At 39.3% G+C, this 16895-nt stretch overlaps 2 protein-coding genes across 2 annotated transcripts; one reads left to right on the top strand and one right to left on the bottom strand.

The window, feature by feature from the left end:
* Positions 1–613: 613 nt before the first annotated feature.
* si:dkey-19b23.7 (uncharacterized) lies at positions 614–8120 on the top strand. The gene is made up of 8 exons (XM_056269632.1): positions 614–787; positions 1160–1225; positions 2477–2548; positions 3430–3605; positions 3689–3746; positions 4582–4753; positions 7001–7198; positions 7743–8120. Exons 1-8 carry the CDS (start codon positions 776–778, stop codon positions 7856–7858), a joined length of 870 nt encoding a protein of 289 aa, XP_056125607.1. The 5' UTR covers positions 614–775; the 3' UTR covers positions 7859–8120.
* Positions 8121–10033: 1913 nt separating this feature from the next.
* Positions 10034–14908, bottom strand: si:dkey-19b23.8 (uncharacterized). The gene is made up of 3 exons (XM_056269642.1): positions 14565–14908; positions 11473–12162; positions 10034–10827 (listed from the first exon to the last, which is right to left on the bottom strand). Exons 1-3 carry the CDS (start codon positions 14605–14607, stop codon positions 10742–10744), a joined length of 819 nt encoding a protein of 272 aa, XP_056125617.1. The 5' UTR covers positions 14608–14908; the 3' UTR covers positions 10034–10741.
* Between the last annotated feature and the right edge of the window lie 1987 nt (positions 14909–16895).

Genomic DNA, 16895 nt, shown 5'->3' with positions numbered 1-16895 from the left:
CTTTAACCTATTTAAGTCAAACCACGGTTTCACATATCAAGCATTAATACTGCCGAGATTGTTCATATTTTTTTTAATCAGTTAACATAGTTATTAGGCCATAAGTAGCCTAGCTAATAACCTGACAATGTGGCTAAATGAAAATAATAACATACCAGTTGCTAAATTACAGTGCCGTACCACAGAGCAAATGCAATCCATTAAACATTAATTGGCCTAATTCTTATAACAGAACACAAAACGGCAGTTGGCTATAAAAAATCACGTGGCTATACAGATTTTGCATGTTGGTCATATGACTGAACCTAAATCTGTGCACTGATGTAACATCTTTCAAACGTCATTGACTATTCGTGCTGGATTTGATTTTATTTGACTTATGAATCCTTTAATGGTATTTTAAACGTTACTCTCCACAAATACATTGAAAGTATTTACACATGGGGCGATGTGATATTTTACGTTTTTCTTTGAGAGCACAACACGCAGCAGATCCCTTGGATGGATAAGCATCTGCACAATGAGCAACGCGAGAAATACAAAATAATAAGATCTGAATTCCCATACACCCATACCCGTGGATGAAAAACATTATGAGAGATTATTGCTTGCATTATTAATTTCCAAGGACAGTGACACAATGTAGCCTATAGTAAGGGGGAGACGAAGAGGATATGGAAATAGGCGTGACATGCAGTGTGCTTGCAGTAATTTGTCCAATGTAAATGCATCACATTTACAAGTGGTTTGATTGTCCATCGGCGTGCATGTAAACATGAGTTCTGGTGTAAGTATAAAATGTGCTTGATTGCATGCATCATATATGCTCAAACAAACGTTTTTGCGGTAAGATATTGTTTGACAGTAATTTACAAACGGTGTTGCAAATGTCGTATTATAATGACGTGTCAGGAGAAAACAAAATTTGTAAACTCATAGGCTACTAAATACAAGGGTTTTTTATTTTCCTCCTAACCCATCGCTGGCAATGACAGGCTTGGCTGCAGTTGCCTAGTAACGGAGCAACGAGCCCTTTAGATGTGGGCTTCATCAAATCCTGTTCATTCAAGATTAAAAACAATTTGTTATACAAGTGTGTATTGTGTACAATACAATAACAGCTAATTAGATAAACTGTTTGCTTTTTTGACATATGCAGGAACAAGAACACATGACGAGACTCCAGCACTTTCTGTCCGAACTTGCAATATTGGGTTCTTTACAGGTGGGCTGGTACTGAATAGCCTAATACTATAATTTCATAGATCAGTGAAGTTTGTCAAGGCAACATCAGAGTTTGTTCACAAAGCCTTTTCTGAAAGTTTGAAATAACTTAAAAGCACATTGCAACTGTGTTTATAGCATGCTGTTAGCATGATTTAACATGTTGCTAGCATGATTAGTATGTCGCTAGCATGAATTAACATGCTGCTAGCATGAATTAGCAAGTTGCTAGCATGTTTAAACAGTTTGTTAACATAATTCAGCATTTGTTGCTGACATGATTTAACATGTTACTAGCATGATTTAACATTGCTATCATGTTGTTAGCATGTTGCTAGAATGATTTAACACGTTGTTAACATTTCTTTGCATGTTGCTAACATGATTAGCATGTCACTACCATGTGGCTAGCATAAATTAGCATGTTTGCAAGCATCCAAGCATGATTAACATGTTGCTAGCATTATTTAACAAGTTGTTAGCATGTTTTAGCATGCTGCTAAATACCACAGGTAGATGCCAAAGGACTGCATATAACTACTATACGAATGTGTAGCACATTGCTAGCATGAATTAGCATGTTACTAGCATGTTTTAGCATGTTGTCCTAGGATAGTCATTAAGCTTTGCTATCTTAATTACTTGCTGCGTCCAAAATCGAATATTTCTCTACTATATAGCATGTGAAAAACAGTACGCCAACAGAGTAGTATGTCCGAATCCATAGGATTCGAAAAACGGTAGGCCTATGTAAAAAGTCCCCTGATGACCTACTACTTCTTCACTGGACACTTTACTGTCCCATGAGGCCACGTGAGAGGATTTATGAATGGCAGTGAAGCGACGCAACTGGTAGGTCACATGAAAATGACAACATGGCAGATGTAGTACCTCCAGATTACATTCATACTACACACACTCACACTATATACAGTAGAGCGTACTTTTATAGGTTTTATAGGTATTTGAATCTCATATTCAAATGCGGTACCTACTCAAGTATAACGTATAAGTAGCGTATAAGTCTTTTTGTGCAAAAGTCTTGACCCCCTTAATGAAAGTCTATGGGACCTTTCATAGTTTGATCGTCTGCTTAACGGAAATCGTAAGTTGGATCAGTTAGAAAATATATAGCATACCAAGTCTGAAGGTCTGAAATCTCTAGGAAGAGATACTGTTTAAATTTAGTCTCAGAAGAAGTAGAAGAAAAAATATCTTTCCACTGTTTTCAGTCTTTTATGTCTGTCTGTAGGGCTTCCATTATTTTCAGCCCTGGCTAAGAGGGAGAGAGGAACTTCTGTTGACCGTAGTCAACGATGACTCGGTAGGGTCTCCGTTAATCTATTTATCTCTCTTTATTTTCTCTCAGACAGTTTTTATATCTAAAAGTTTAAGATGTTTGGAGATGTTAAAGGGATAGTTCACCCCAAAATGAAAGTGCTGTCATTAATTACTCCCCCTCAGGTCATTTTAAACTCATAAGACTTTCGTTCATCTTTGTAACACAAATATTTTCATTTTGATGAAATCTGAGATCTTTCTGTCCCTCCATGACAGCTACGCAACTACCACTTTGACACTTCAGAAAGTTCATAAATAGATCGTAAAACTAATCCAAATGAATTGAGCGGTTTAGTTCAAATTTTCTGAAGAGACACGATTGCTTTATATGATGAACTGATTGAATTTAGGCTTTTATTCACATATAAACACTGATCAGCGAACATAAAGCTCAAATGTGATGCGTAACATGAGAATGAACCTCATTGGATCTCGCACGTCAAGCGAACATGCTTGAGCTTCCGTTTACCACATCTGATGTGTGAGTTGATGAATGTTAATGTACAGTAAATAAAAGTATAAATTCAATCTGTTAATCATATAAAGCGATTGTGTCTTTTCAGAAATTTTAGACTAAACCACTCAATTCATATGAGTGGTAGTTGTGTAGCTGTCAATGGAGGGACAGAAATCTCTCAGATTTTATCAAAAAGATCTTCATTTGTGTTCTGAAGATGAACGAAAGTCTTACAGGTCTTACTAATTCTTACAGAATTTTCATTTTTTGGGTGAACTGTCCCTTTAAGTCATCAGTTGTAGCACAGCTACAAACTTCTATAAACACATACTAGTATATCTCTGGAAAGAACTGCTGCAGCATCAGTGATAGTTACATCTGATGGCTTCGTCTTTCTTTGCTCACAGAGATGGCGTTCTCCTGGGTTCGCAGTGTCTGTGGCCTCCACCTTCACCAGCTCAACCTGCAGTAGCAGTTACAGTCTGGACAGCGATTACGCCAGCTCACCTTTAGCAGGAGAAGAACCACTTCCACAGCACGAACACCAGACGCCCGAGGCCACACCGCAACACACTCCCAGCAGGTGGAGAGGAAATATCCTTCGACTCACTCCAGCAATTATAAACCAAATGCTGTAAATCCATTCTTTTCATTATTCACTTATAGGGATGTTGATTCTCATCTTCTCCCAGCCTCACCAAGTGAGAAAGAGATCGCTGTTCCTGTGAGTATCGTTTCAGATTCGCAGACTTCAAGAACTAATGTCAAATTCCCAGATTAAAGGGAGAGTTCACCCAAAAATAAAAAATCTGTCAGTAATTACTCACCCTCATGTTGTTCCAACCCCGTAAGACTTTCGTTCATCTTCGTAACACAAATTAAGATATTTTTGATTATATCTGAGAGCTGGATCACTCCTTCATAGACTTCTTAAGGGATTGAAACTTGCCGTCCCAGAAAAGTTATTAAAGACATCGTTAAAATAGTCCAAGTGACTACAGTGGCTCAACCTTAAGTTTATCAAGCGACGAGAATATTTTTGTGCGCAAAAAAATAACAAAATAAAATAACGACTTTATTCAACTATTCATTTCCTTCTCTGTACGGCCGTGATATTTCACGTAGTGTAACTGCGCAGCGCTTCTGTGTTGTACGTCACACGTAGGCTCACTATTGGCCGACGCTGGTCATGTGTGTGATGCGTGTGACGTGCAACATGGAGGAGTGATCCAGCTCTCAGATATAATCAAAAATATCTTAATTTGTGTTCCGGAGATGAACGAAAGTCTTACGGGGTTGGAACAACATGAGGGTGAGTAATTACTGACAGATTTTTCATTTTTGGGTGAACTAACCCTTTAAGAACATTACTAATCCTAAAATACACTGGGAAATTGATTAGAGAAGACATAAAGATGAAATACAATATAGGTTGCATAGTCATAGTGCACCCTTGTATTTTCCCTTTGACTTTTGAGTTTTCTTTAAGATATCAAGACAACATTTCTGATTGTCTAGCAGTAGTCAAGGGTCTCAAAAGAGTTTTTCTCTCATTGCAGGAAATGAACTGCACCCTGTTCCTGTTAGCCGGCTATGCCAAGTATGGGCAACCTTATGCCTGGATTAGATCCAATCACGAGCGCCTAGTAAACGTTGGAGGAACTGATACGCTAGTCAAGGACACACCAATGAAACTTAAGTCAGTCACAGACTGGGTTTCAACACCCCAAGGTTTAAGATTTTTATTGGCCATAATTTCACTATTTTATTATATACACCATTTCTTTATGTTCCTGGCTCAAGGTTTAGAAATATTTAAAACGTTAAAGATGATGTACGTATGAATGCACATATGCCTTATTTTTGTGGCTTATGGTGGTTGTACATACAAAGAGTTGTGTGTTACCATAATACTTATTAACGCAGCAAACATCTTGCCTTTACCTCAAATTTAGCAACAGAACTAAACTGTACGCTTTCACAACAATGATGTACTAAACATGGAAAAGTTTTTCCTTTGTGTTTTTTCGTGTACAGAAGACAACATTGTCAAAATGATCCATTAACTAAAAACGCTGTATTATTAAGTTTTATTAATAAGATTTATTAATATGAAAAAAAAGGAGATCAATATTTCTTTTGGAATCGGATCATGACTCCCAGAATCGGAAATGGATTCGGAAAGATTACCACCACTACTATACAATGATTTATTGCTTGTCTTTGTTGAATAATACAGAAGATCAAGAGCTTAAAAAATAATTGCATATTAAGTCACAATCGCAATATTGGTTAAAAAAAAATCGAAATTAGATTATTTTCCAAAATCATTCAGCCGTTTTTCAAATACTTGCACTTTGAAACGCATAAAAAGTTTTTAGTTGAAAACGGTGTTGTGTAAATGGCCCCTGGTTATAATGAAGTTTTAATTTTCAACTAAAAATGATGCGTTTTAGCCGTTCATTTACTTTACAACAGTGTTTTTGGGGCCTAAAAAATGCACATTTAAAAAAAAATAGGTTTCAAAGTGCACGTTTTTGAAAACGATACCGTTATCATCTCCGTGTAAACCACAAAAATGCGAATCTGTGAAAACAGTGACACTCGCATGAGTATTAAGCAAGGGGGTAATCCATCGACCGGAAGTTGAAGCCGGCCGGGTGCCGCCATGTTGTAGCAGAACTTCACTTGGGTTAGCATTTCCATTGACTCCCATTCATTTTGGCGTCACTTTGACAGCGAATAACTTTACATCTGAGGCGTTTAAAGACTCCATTTGTCCATTGTTTATTTCTAAAGAAACACGACAATGTATAAAGGGCTCCATTACCTTCTATGTTACATTATGGCCCCGTAGAAACAGATTTAGTAAAAATAGGCTAACGATTGCGTCATAACCACTCGACTCTCTGTCGCGCTGTACAGAAATTACCGTACAGACAGCAGGAGAAGCTCGCAGGCAATCGGGGGGACGTCCCGTCAAGAGAGAAGCCCATAGATAATGAGTCCATAAAAGCAACGGAATACTTACTCCTGCTCACTCACGCCAAAGAACTCTTTGCTCAAGTTCCCCGTCTCTGCAAGATTAACGTTGGCAATTTTCACGCACAGCTACTAGAAGATTAACGTCTGTCAGACAGGTTGCTCACGTCATCAAGCTTAGTTTGAGTCGGTTTGAGTCTGCGCGTCAGGAACGGAAGTGCTCAAAAATCGCTAAAAATGGGCTTCAACTGTCTCAACTGAGTTCCAATGAGATGGCTCTGTCCACTTCTTATACTGTCTATGGTATTAAGTGTTCAGTCTATAGACGTGTAGTGTTTCTTTACAAAGTGACATCGCCACCTACTGGCCTGGCATGAATGATACAGCGTTTTTAGTTCCGTGTGAACGTCAAGTCACCTTTATTTACATAACACTTTATACAATACAGATTGTTTCAAAGCAGCTTTACAGTGATAACAGAAAAATTATTCAATGATGAAAACAGTTCATTTCGGCTGTACAGCAGCTCTAAAAGTTGTTCAGCTGAAGTCAGTTCAGTGTTAAATCAGTTACGTTTTAAAGATCATCAATTATTAAATTAGTTAATTTCATCTAAAAAAGCAGTTCTACAGAAAACAGTGATGTCATTGTCCAGCTCAGTTCAGTTCTCATCAGTACAGTCAGATCAATAATATTGTTGTCGAATATTAAGTGTCCCCGACTAAGCAAGCCAGAGGCGACAGTGGCAGGAAACCCAAACTCCATCAGGTGACAGAATGGAGGAAAAAAACCTTGGGAGAAACCAGGCTCAGTTCTCCTCTGGCCAACGAACGAACAGTGTGTGATTATGATTCAGGCTGCGTCACAAGTCAGTCTTCAGATTGTGGACAACGTTGTCTTCTGCACGCGAAAAACGCAAAACACCATTTTTAGTACATAGTTGTCCTGTAAACGTACCCTTAGAAGAGCCTTACTAAACATGTCTCTGCCCTGCAGGAACTCATGTATGGGACGTAGTGAGTGAGTTGGTGGGACTGTGCACCATGCCGCCTCCCGACAACCCCTTCTCTCTGGACATGCGCTACCTCCAAACCCTGTCCCTCCCAGAGCGCTTCCTGGCCACCGGGGCCCTCCTGAATTTCCTGGAGATGATTGTGGTTCAGGGAAGCCGAGAGGAACCGTTCTATGATCTGGGTGAGCACAGAGCTTGAATTTCTTTGAAAGTTTGGAGTCCGGGAAATCAGGATCCAAACATTTTGAAAGTTCTTTTGTCCTTGTGCTCACAAGATAAGGCGTGTAAGAAAAGCAATAAAAAAATCTATACACAGCGAAGTCTTAGGCTTGATTCATAGGCTACTATTGTAAGGCCTGCCCAATCATGTATAGTGTTGTATGATGATTGTTCACATTCAAATTTTTGGGTGAATTTCAAGTGATGAGAGAGCAAATTAAAACAATACTGAGGTGATTGACTCGGTGTGAATGTGTCTTGGATGGGAATGCTAATTTCGCAAGAGAGAGTTAAAATGTTAATTCCTTTGTTTTCTCAGAGTTGTTTTCTCTCTTCCAGTTCTTCCAGTTTCTCCAGTCGTACAATACATCCTGTGTCTGTTGCATATAATCACTAATGTATTGTATAATCACTTTCTTTTTTGCTAGAGCCACAGCTTTTATCAGTTTGTGAAAAACAGGCCTTAGGCTAGTTTCTTTTTTTACCATCATCCTCTATGTTTCTTAGTTGTGGCAGAGTTGGTGCCATTGAGACGACTTCATTTCCAAAGCCTCTCTGAGTTCCAGAAGTTTCAAGGCAGTGACCGGTTTCACAGGACTTCAAGTCACTTACCCGACGAATGAGAACTGATGCTTCAAAATACAACAGCATGCAAGGGTTTTCAACTCTAGAGGATTTTAACAATTGGCCTAAAACTCCAAACGTCACAATCTAGAACGGTTACAAGTTAAACCATGAACTAATACAGTATGTTTTGTTCTTTATTTATTTTGATACTAAGAAACATTAATTTGTGTAAATAAAGAGGTTTAATAATGACAGCTTTAGCCCCATGGCTTTAAGCTCCTAAATGTCAGCCATGGCATGTTTTTGCGAACCACAGCACGTATTGAAAAGTTATGAAATCAGACCAGGAGTATTTTAATCCCTCGCATTAAAAGATTTGCGCCCCATGACTTATGAAGAAACTGCTCCCTCTTTAAGGATGTAGACTGTCCTGGAAGTCAAGGAAAACACTGGCGTTTTAGGGGCCGTTTGCACGACACCGTTTTCTACTAAAAACGGAAAACTTTTTATGCTTTTGGCCGACAACAGCGTTTTGGGGCCCGGAAAATGCGAACTTAAAAACAGGTGTGCAAGTGCAAGTTTTTGAATACTGTTATAGTCACTGAATGTGTGTGTTAGTGTTTCTTTACAATGTGACATTGCCAATTACTGACCTGACATGCAGAATACAGAGTTTTTAGTCGTTTTCATGAACCCGTGTGAACTGGGATCGTTTTGACAACATGGTTGTCTGTACGCAAAAAAAAACATGTTTTAAGTACAGTGTTTTCGTGTAAACGTACCCTTAGAAGTTCTTGGTGTCTTCACTGTTAACTCTATCCCTTCTATATGTAAGCAGATGCACATGTAAAATAACATGATCAACATTAAACAGCATCGAAATCAAAACTGCCTAATGTTACCGAATGAAATGTCGACCCAGGACTGTTGGACTGTGAAGCTTCTGGGGGTGTTGACGGACTCGATCTACTTCATCTGTGTTTTGATCATCGTTCTGAATCCGATCTGGACGTGGTCTCTGACAAAAACTGTTTTTTTTTCAGCTTTTTGCTCAAAATGTTGCTTTTTTTAATGAAACTTACCCACATTCAAATGTTGATAAAAAAGAACGCATTAAGCTAGAATAAACCTTTATTTTTAAAGCAGAGGCTCTATTTTTTCTTTTGATATATTGATTCTCTTAATTCTTCACACTTTTTCCCACTATTAAGAGCCTTCTGTGCAATGAAAAGGTTTCATGGATGTTAAAGGTTCTTCATGTAACCATCAATGCCAATAAAGAACCTTTATTTTTAGAGTCTTTTGTCTGTTTATAAAGTGAATAGAATATAAGACACAAACATTTCATGTATAAAAAGTTTAATATTCCATAAAATACATTTCATATTTAAATAGGTACACGCAAATAGTTTTAAAATAAGGTACAAGAACATTCATAGAACATTAAACACCTCATAAAGCAGACAGAACAGATCCAACAACAGACCTTAAGTCTTTGTAGCGCCAGATATGGTTTAATACAACTTTAAATAAAATCCATAAGGATAAAATCCTTTGACGTAATTGCCCTAACGCATCAGGCACAATGTTTAATACCATGAGTCACTGACTACTGTGATATATGATACAATTCTCAGTAAGCATATGTAACAGTGTGAAGGAAAGTGCTAGACAATCTTTGTACTAGGAAAACTTGATTGTTCCAGTCATGCGAAGCAGAGTGTCCTTGTTTTAAAATACTTATGCAACCAGGCCACTTAAAAATGCTTCCTTGCGCTTTATAACTACATGCAACTGCAGTGCAACGATGCTGCTTTTTCAAGGACATGACGCTCTATGCAAACATACCTTTGAATCAGTCAGCATTCTGATGTCATAAGCGGTTGCCTGGAGACAGTTGGCTTTTTTTTCTTTTTTAAGAAAAATGGGCTGATGTTGTAAAAACTTGCAGTTACAGAAAAAAAGAAAATAGGAAAAAGGGGGGTTATGGCCTCAAAAACTGCTGGAATGCAGGTGCATAGAGAATACTTCTCGTTTTCAGAGTAATACCATTACCTCTACAGTTCATTATCTGTTGGGAATTAGAAGCTATGAATAAAAATGGCAAACTGAGGTAGAACCCGGCAAAGCATGATATGGCTATAAGACAAGACCACCAGAAACAAAAATCTCAGTACCTCCGTCTTTCCAATGCCAAATTACAACCAGTCCTGATTGTCAAGTCGGTCCTGATGCCAAGTAAATATGCAGCAAATAATTCCCCATGAATGATGTTCACATGGAGGATATGAATTCAATATCATTGTGTAGAGATTTGGCCATATGAAAAAGAGCACTTGGAAGCATACAGTAGTGTAGGATAAAAAGCTGATTGTCTTTACCATAAAAAGCATTACTTCCATTGTGCATTTGGGATAGAAACACTTTTAAACCGCTTTAACGCTGACGTTCTGATCGTGCTACTGTTTACCATCATGCATCCACCCACTTTCCACACGGATCCTCTCTTCATACGTCTAATACAAACAAAAACGGTCTCTTTGCTCATCAGTCACATTAACAAACTACCCAGACATGTACACAGAGGAGGAGACCGACTAGAAACACTCAACTCTGTGATACATACACGGCTTTAAAACTAGATACCAGTTCAGTGCAGATGAACAGCTTTGGTTTTGTCTCTTAGTCCTTAAGCAAACAGAAATAAAACGACTGAATCCATCAACTTCCTAAACCACGAATAATGATCTCTGGAAACCTATAGTTTATCACTTTGGTAAATTGGTAACCTCAAATGTGTTAGCTGTACAGACACAGACTCGGCACAAGCTTGAGTTGCAAACTCCATCAAAGCTCAAAAGTTCCACCAGTTGTAGGCGTGGTTGTCCTTTTCCTCACATTCAATTGTGGAAATTCCCAGGCATCACAAAATTAAACTGTCAATGCCAGTTGTCACTGGCAGAACCTCTTCTGGTGATGGCACGGAGAGGACTGTGGGACACCGACCCCCTCTTCTTCCAACGGACTGCAACACAAAACAAAATACAGTTACAACTTTGAAACGGAAACCAAAACATTGAGGAAATTTGAATTTTACAAGATTCTAGTGCAGAAGTTCTCAACTCTGGCTCTCGAGATCCACTGTCCTGCTCCAAACCCAATCAAACACACCTGAACAAGTGAATCAAGGTCTTCAGGATTACTAGAAGGCTACAGGAAGGTTAGTTAGATCAGGGTTAGAGCAAAACCTCTGGAAAATTGATTTCAAGGGCCAGAGTTGAGAAGAGAACCCCTGTTCCAGTGCTTGCATTCCTCATTGCACTCATTAACATTAATGCATTTGGCAGATGCTTCCATCCCAAGCAACTTGCATTGCATTCAAGGTACACATTTGATCAGTTCACGCATTCCCTGGAAATTGAACCCATGACATTGGCATTGCTAGCACCATGCTGATTGAGCTACATACTCAGTTCCTGGAGAGCCACTATCCTGCAGAGTTTAGCTCCAACCTTAAACAAACACTCCTGAACCAGCAATTGAAGATCTTCAGGGTTGTTAGAAACTTCCAGGAAGGAGTTTTGGAGCTACAACTCTGCAGGACAGTGGCACATGTGAGCTACAGAAATCTTGCACTCATCAGCCTTCACTTTGTCCCTCTTCAACTCACCTTTTCCCAAACTGGCTGGCAATGTTGACCCTCTGGGTGCAGTGGGCGTACCAGGCATCTCCGGCTCTTTAGCGATCCCGTCCCCCTGCGGTAAGGTGGCGCATCCACCCTGCCAGTCATTGAGCGCTCGCTGAAACGACCTCGCTAGGCAGGCGGTCATGTCCTTAGCCCTTTCTGCCCGACTGCACCAGAACACTCTGCATTGCAGTTGCTGACCGGGCTGCCTGCAGATGTACAGAAAAACATTGGGTCTGGCCGTGTGCGAGGCGCAGTACGCGATGTCCTGCAAGTAAGTCTTAGTGAGCTGCCTTCCGGTGCTCAGTTCTTTAACTTCAACGTATCGGGGCCGCACTACCAGGGCATGGTCTTTAGAAAGCTTCCCGGGGGCCCCGTCCAGCAGTCGGTCGATGGCTTCCTCCGCCTGTTCTAAGTCCAGGGAGAAGATCTTTTTGGTGCCGAGGTAGTGCACTTTGAAAAGGGGATCGCCATGAGAGAGGCTCTCCGTACGGTCCCGACGGAATCGCCGACGCAGAGCCGCCGGTGAGTTCTTTAGAGTTTGCATCAGTTGGAAAGAGGCCAGAGCCATCGTGGGAGAAGATAAAAGTGGAGCTTTTTTGGAGTCACAGGGATCCTTCTCCTGCTTATCCAGTAAGCCTCCCAGTGTGGCGCAGCAGAGTATAGCCTTGAGATCTGAAACAGAGGAGGAAGAGAAAGAAACTGTCAAACTCAAATCACAACACAACTGGAAAACACATTTTAAAAAATCAAGTATGATTGAAACTGTCTTTTGGGTAAAGAAAAAAGCCCTACTCACTCAAGTGTGGCCTAAGTGTTACTTTTTATTACCAGGTTTTTTCACTCCTTTTATATTTTTAGCCACACAATATTTACATGTTTAAGTATAAAAATTACCCAGAATATTATGTTCTTATGTTGCAATCAGAGTGCAACTATGTGAGCTTTTACATGGAAAAATGGTCACAAATAAACCCACACCAATGATCTCAGGATAGGATCAGTTTCAGTCAAGCATTAACACACACGTGTGCATTGTGTCCTCCTGCATGCAGCACAGGAGCTTCAAATATTAAACAGGCCACATTTGAGTCTAGCAAGAGTGGAAGAACGTCTGTGAGTCATCCGAGACACTTTGCTGGAAAAAGGACGTTAATGAACCTCTGTGTGTGTGTGTGTGTGTGTGTGTGTGTGTTTGTGTGTGTGGGGGGGGGGGGGGGGGGGGGGGGACATCGAGAAGTACTTTCCACTTCAATTTAGCAGCTTCACACCATGTTGAAGGGGCTTAACATTTTGTTCATGTTTAGATGAGTGGGGATGGACAAATTTAAAAAACCTGCCCAAAACGGATAAGCCACTAATTATTTTACCTTATGGCTGATAACTGCAAAATGACCAACATTAAAATGTATAAATACAAACTAAAAGTGAATTTAGGCATCAGAACATTCAATAAATATTAAATTTAAGTGTCATTAAATTTGTGTTTTTAAAGATTAATTTTAGAGTTAATTCACAGCATATGTAATCTAAATGTAAAAATAGAGGAAATGAGCACACACATAATTAAATACGGTCCGAAACACATTATTGAATACATATGAATACATTTCTAATACTGGCTGATAATCAATATGGTACCAATATATATATCATGCATCCCAAGTTTCTGACCAAGAAACTGATGACCAAGCACAAGTGTATCCCATAAGTATATACTTAGTATGTAGAAACATGCACACCACCCATTTCTAACATGTACTTTAACAAAACCCTTGAGGGCCTCATTAGGTCAAGTCCAAATGCATGGACGGGTGTTGAAGTTCCACCTTGCAGAAATTATGTAACACTTGAAGCCGGGTTTTTTTTTTCCCATTGTCTTGTGCTCCAGAAAACAAGCCTCACTTTTATTCCCACATTGTGTTGGCCATGTGGCCGATACCATTGTGCTGCACTTTTTTTTTTCCTGCTGTCTTTTTCCTGGCCCATTATTTGAGCATTCCCAGAGGCTTCTGATGTTGGTCACCACTCAGACGTCCAACTGTTTTTAGCTCTGATGCCTATTGAAGAGAAACTTTCTACAGGAAACAGCTTTAGACGACATCCCGCCACCTTCAAAATATTTCTTGTCCCAAAGACAATGGTGTGTAGCGTGTCATGTAAGGAATGCCAACACAAAATAACCTAGACTGATTTGATCTAGAGGCAACTAGACACATACAGTGCACACACCTGTAAGGAAATGACCTCTCAGTCAGCCAACCTTTGTAAACATCTGACCCAGAATGAGATTTGTGAACCATGTCTGAAATGGCTTTTTTTTTTGTTCACTACATTTGAATAATTATATTACATTTGTCTGTGATGTTGCCTCATTTGTTGTCAAGAGACACTCAGATGTACTCGCATGATAAGGACGTTCATAGTCAAATACAGTAGGCAACTAGACGTACATGTAAAGTCATTCTGATTGTTATCCTCTAGTTGCAGCTAATAATAGATACACTTTTTTAAACATGCTGTTGTCAACATGGAGGAAAAACAGCTTTAACTGACTTTAAAAGTCTGTATTGAACTTTAGTCAGAGATTCACTGTGGTCACCCACAAGCCTTGAAGAGTTGATTATTACAAATCGGTGCTATTACTTCATAGTGGTTGAATCACTATGTTGTTGTTGTTTTTTTAAATAACGGATGCCATTCATGCCAATACTGATATGATATTGATGACCTACTATATGGCGGGGGGAAAAATGCCCAAAAATTGCTTACACTTCTTCCAGCCTGTTTTTTTGATAAGGTCAAAAAATATATAAAATGTTATAGTAATTGTTGAATTGAGTCTGACAGACATATATTAGGTTACTGCATAAAGACAAATAAAAAAATGGTCAACTAAAAAAAAAGAAAAAATTAGATGAGACCACTCTACTTTTCATCGGTTTAGGCTGAAAGACCATCTTAAACTAATGTAGGCTATAACAAGGATGACAGAACAAAAAAACCTTATGCGCACAAATAAAGTTCCTTAAACTGTGTACACTTCATTTCCAAATACAATTCCGTAAAAGACTCACCTTTCATGCACGCTTCGCTTTTGGTCCGGCACAGATAAATCATGCGTCCTCCACAAACAGCTGAACGGCAAGTAGACGTCCAAACCTCGTACTTTTTGTCTCCTCGTAAGCCGTTTTTCAGTAAAATCGAAATTGTAGCGGTAGGGACGCTTCACTATACACTGAAACCAACGCGCTCTTTTACAATGTCGGGATTGGCTATGAAACGAGGCAAACGCATGTTCTCCTGGCGTGGGCCGCGCGGCTCTGCTTACCTCACTCTGCGCGCTCTGACAAACCAAGTGATTCAGGCGCGCGTCGCTGCGCTGTATTTGAGCGGCGTGGGAACGCCTCCGCGCCGCGGGGAGATGGCAACCACGAGGAGACGGAGTTAACGAGTGCTGGAAGAAGTGTATGAGGAGGAGGGTGTGTGTGTGTGTGTGTGTAAAGTTCAGCCCTGAAGAAAGCGTCAGCGATGTACCCAAAGATTCACCAGGGACAACGACCATTTAACTTGGTTTGGTGGAGTGAGAAAATGAATATGTAAATGCTCACGAACAGATAACATCGAAATATGACGAACTTGCTGTAAGTACACAGACTGATAAGGGAACACTACACCTGCATGTGTTTGTGTGACTATATTTAGTACTTTTGCACTTTTTGACTGGTGTGTGCTCACCTGCACATACAGTACAATGTAGGTAGAGGTGTATATAAAATATAAATGAATGATAAAACATTCAGTGTGTAGCTTAATTAGTATTATCTTTTAAATTTAAGGTCAAATTTAAATTTAAAGGCCTAATTTTTTTACTCTTTTAGACAAGCTGTGGAAACTAAGAAGTGTTAGGTGACTTGTTTTAAATATATATATATATATATATATATATATATATATATATATATATAGTTGATTAGAAGTTTGTAACACTTTCTAAGGGTACACAACAAAATGGATGTTTTTCCTTTGCATTTTTCATGTACAGATGACAACATTGTCAAAATGATCCCGTTAACAGGATCCACCATAACAACTAAAAACGCTGTATCGCTTGCCTGGCCAGTAGTTGGCGATGTCACATTGTAAAGAAACACTACGCGCTTAAAGACATGTAGCCTAATATGCATCACCGTTTTCACAAATTAGCGTTTTTTGGTATCATATTTTGATTTGGTATCATATTCAAAAACTTGCACTGAAGTTGTCGCGTGTGGTAAACGGCCCCTAGTTCCACTTTTATGGACCCACAAAGATTGCACAAAATGTGACAGTGTAGACATTTGAATCAAATGAGACTCAAATTAATTTAGCAAATTAACACCAATGCATAGCAAACAACCTTCAACGGGTTAATTAGTGGGGTGGGGTGAGTAATTGAAAGGTTAATGGTCATGGGCCATCAATACCAAGGTTGCTTGTTTTTTCTCAAATGGAGATGATGCATCACCTGCAGAATTTAATATGCTATCTATTGCTGTTGTGCCAGAGCAAGACACTTAATCTCAGAGAGGGGTGAACTTTTTCTGGAATTATTTGACTACGTCCCTTAACAGCATCTGTCCCATTGCAACCAAAGCATTCACACTGTGCAGCCCCGCTCAAACTGCTACACACCATTTAGCAAATTGGCTGTAATTTGTTTGTACTCATCTCACTGCACTGCTAGTTATGCTTCGCTCTGTCAGTGATGTGTTTATACTGTACTTTTATTGTTTGATTGTAATGTATGATTTTATTTCTCTGGAGCTCTCATCTGTTATCTCTTTCTATTCCACTGCACATTATTGAATATCCACCAGCCTGGTTTAGTGAAATTGGGAATCTTGTCTCCTAAATAGTGAATCTCTGATTTAAAAAAAAAGAAGTGAAATAGAGTCCACAAATAAAGATTGGATGTCTTATATTTTAGAAGATTTAAATATTTAAATATATTTTAAAAGATTTGTTATGTGTTTTAATAGTTTTCTTGGTTTTTCAGTAGAGTAGGTGAACGTGAATTGAGTTAATTCATGCCATGTGTTTAGACTGAACACTGAAAGGAACACTGAGCCCCTGTGTAATCAGCAAATGGGAGGCTTGGGAGACACACCCACCAAAGTACCTTTGGTAGCACAGCAGTGCTATTATACAACTGCCAATGACGCCACAAACCCCCCCAACACACACACACACACCGAATGCATAATGAGTCCATCACATTCAGTACAAACACACTGTCTTTCATGTAAACCCAACATGAAAAACAGTGTGCCAGGTTCATTGCACAGTGCCAAAGCTGGAATGACTGAACAATTGTCACGGGTAAATCTTTTGACGTAAACCACTTCATGTTTTTGCCAGTAGGATGG

Source organism: Rhinichthys klamathensis, unplaced genomic scaffold, assembly GCF_029890125.1.
Source record: "Rhinichthys klamathensis goyatoka isolate OS25496 unplaced genomic scaffold, OSU_Roscu_1.1 h1tg000286l_1, whole genome shotgun sequence".
NCBI classification, from domain to species: domain Eukaryota; kingdom Metazoa; phylum Chordata; class Actinopteri; order Cypriniformes; family Leuciscidae; genus Rhinichthys; species Rhinichthys klamathensis.
The sequence above is the reverse complement of the archived record's forward strand: the minus strand, read 5'-3'. Positions and strand labels throughout refer to the sequence as shown.

Coding starts and splice junctions, on each gene's coding strand:
- si:dkey-19b23.7 (XM_056269632.1), top strand. Junction 3,606..3,688: donor CCGCAACACACTCCCAGCAG/GTGGAGAGGAAA, acceptor ATTCACTTATAG/GGATGTTGATTCTCATCTTC. Junction 3,747..4,581: donor AGAAAGAGATCGCTGTTCCT/GTGAGTATCGTT, acceptor CTCTCATTGCAG/GAAATGAACTGCACCCTGTT.
- si:dkey-19b23.8 (XM_056269642.1), bottom strand. CDS start 14,607: ATGATTTATCTGTGCCGGACCAAAAGCGAAGCGTGCATGAAAG. Junction 12,163..14,564: donor AAGCGAAGCGTGCATGAAAG/GTGAGTCTTTTA, acceptor CCTCTGTTTCAG/ATCTCAAGGCTATACTCTGC. Junction 10,828..11,472: donor GCCAGCCAGTTTGGGAAAAG/GTGAGTTGAAGA, acceptor TTTGTGTTGCAG/TCCGTTGGAAGAAGAGGGGG.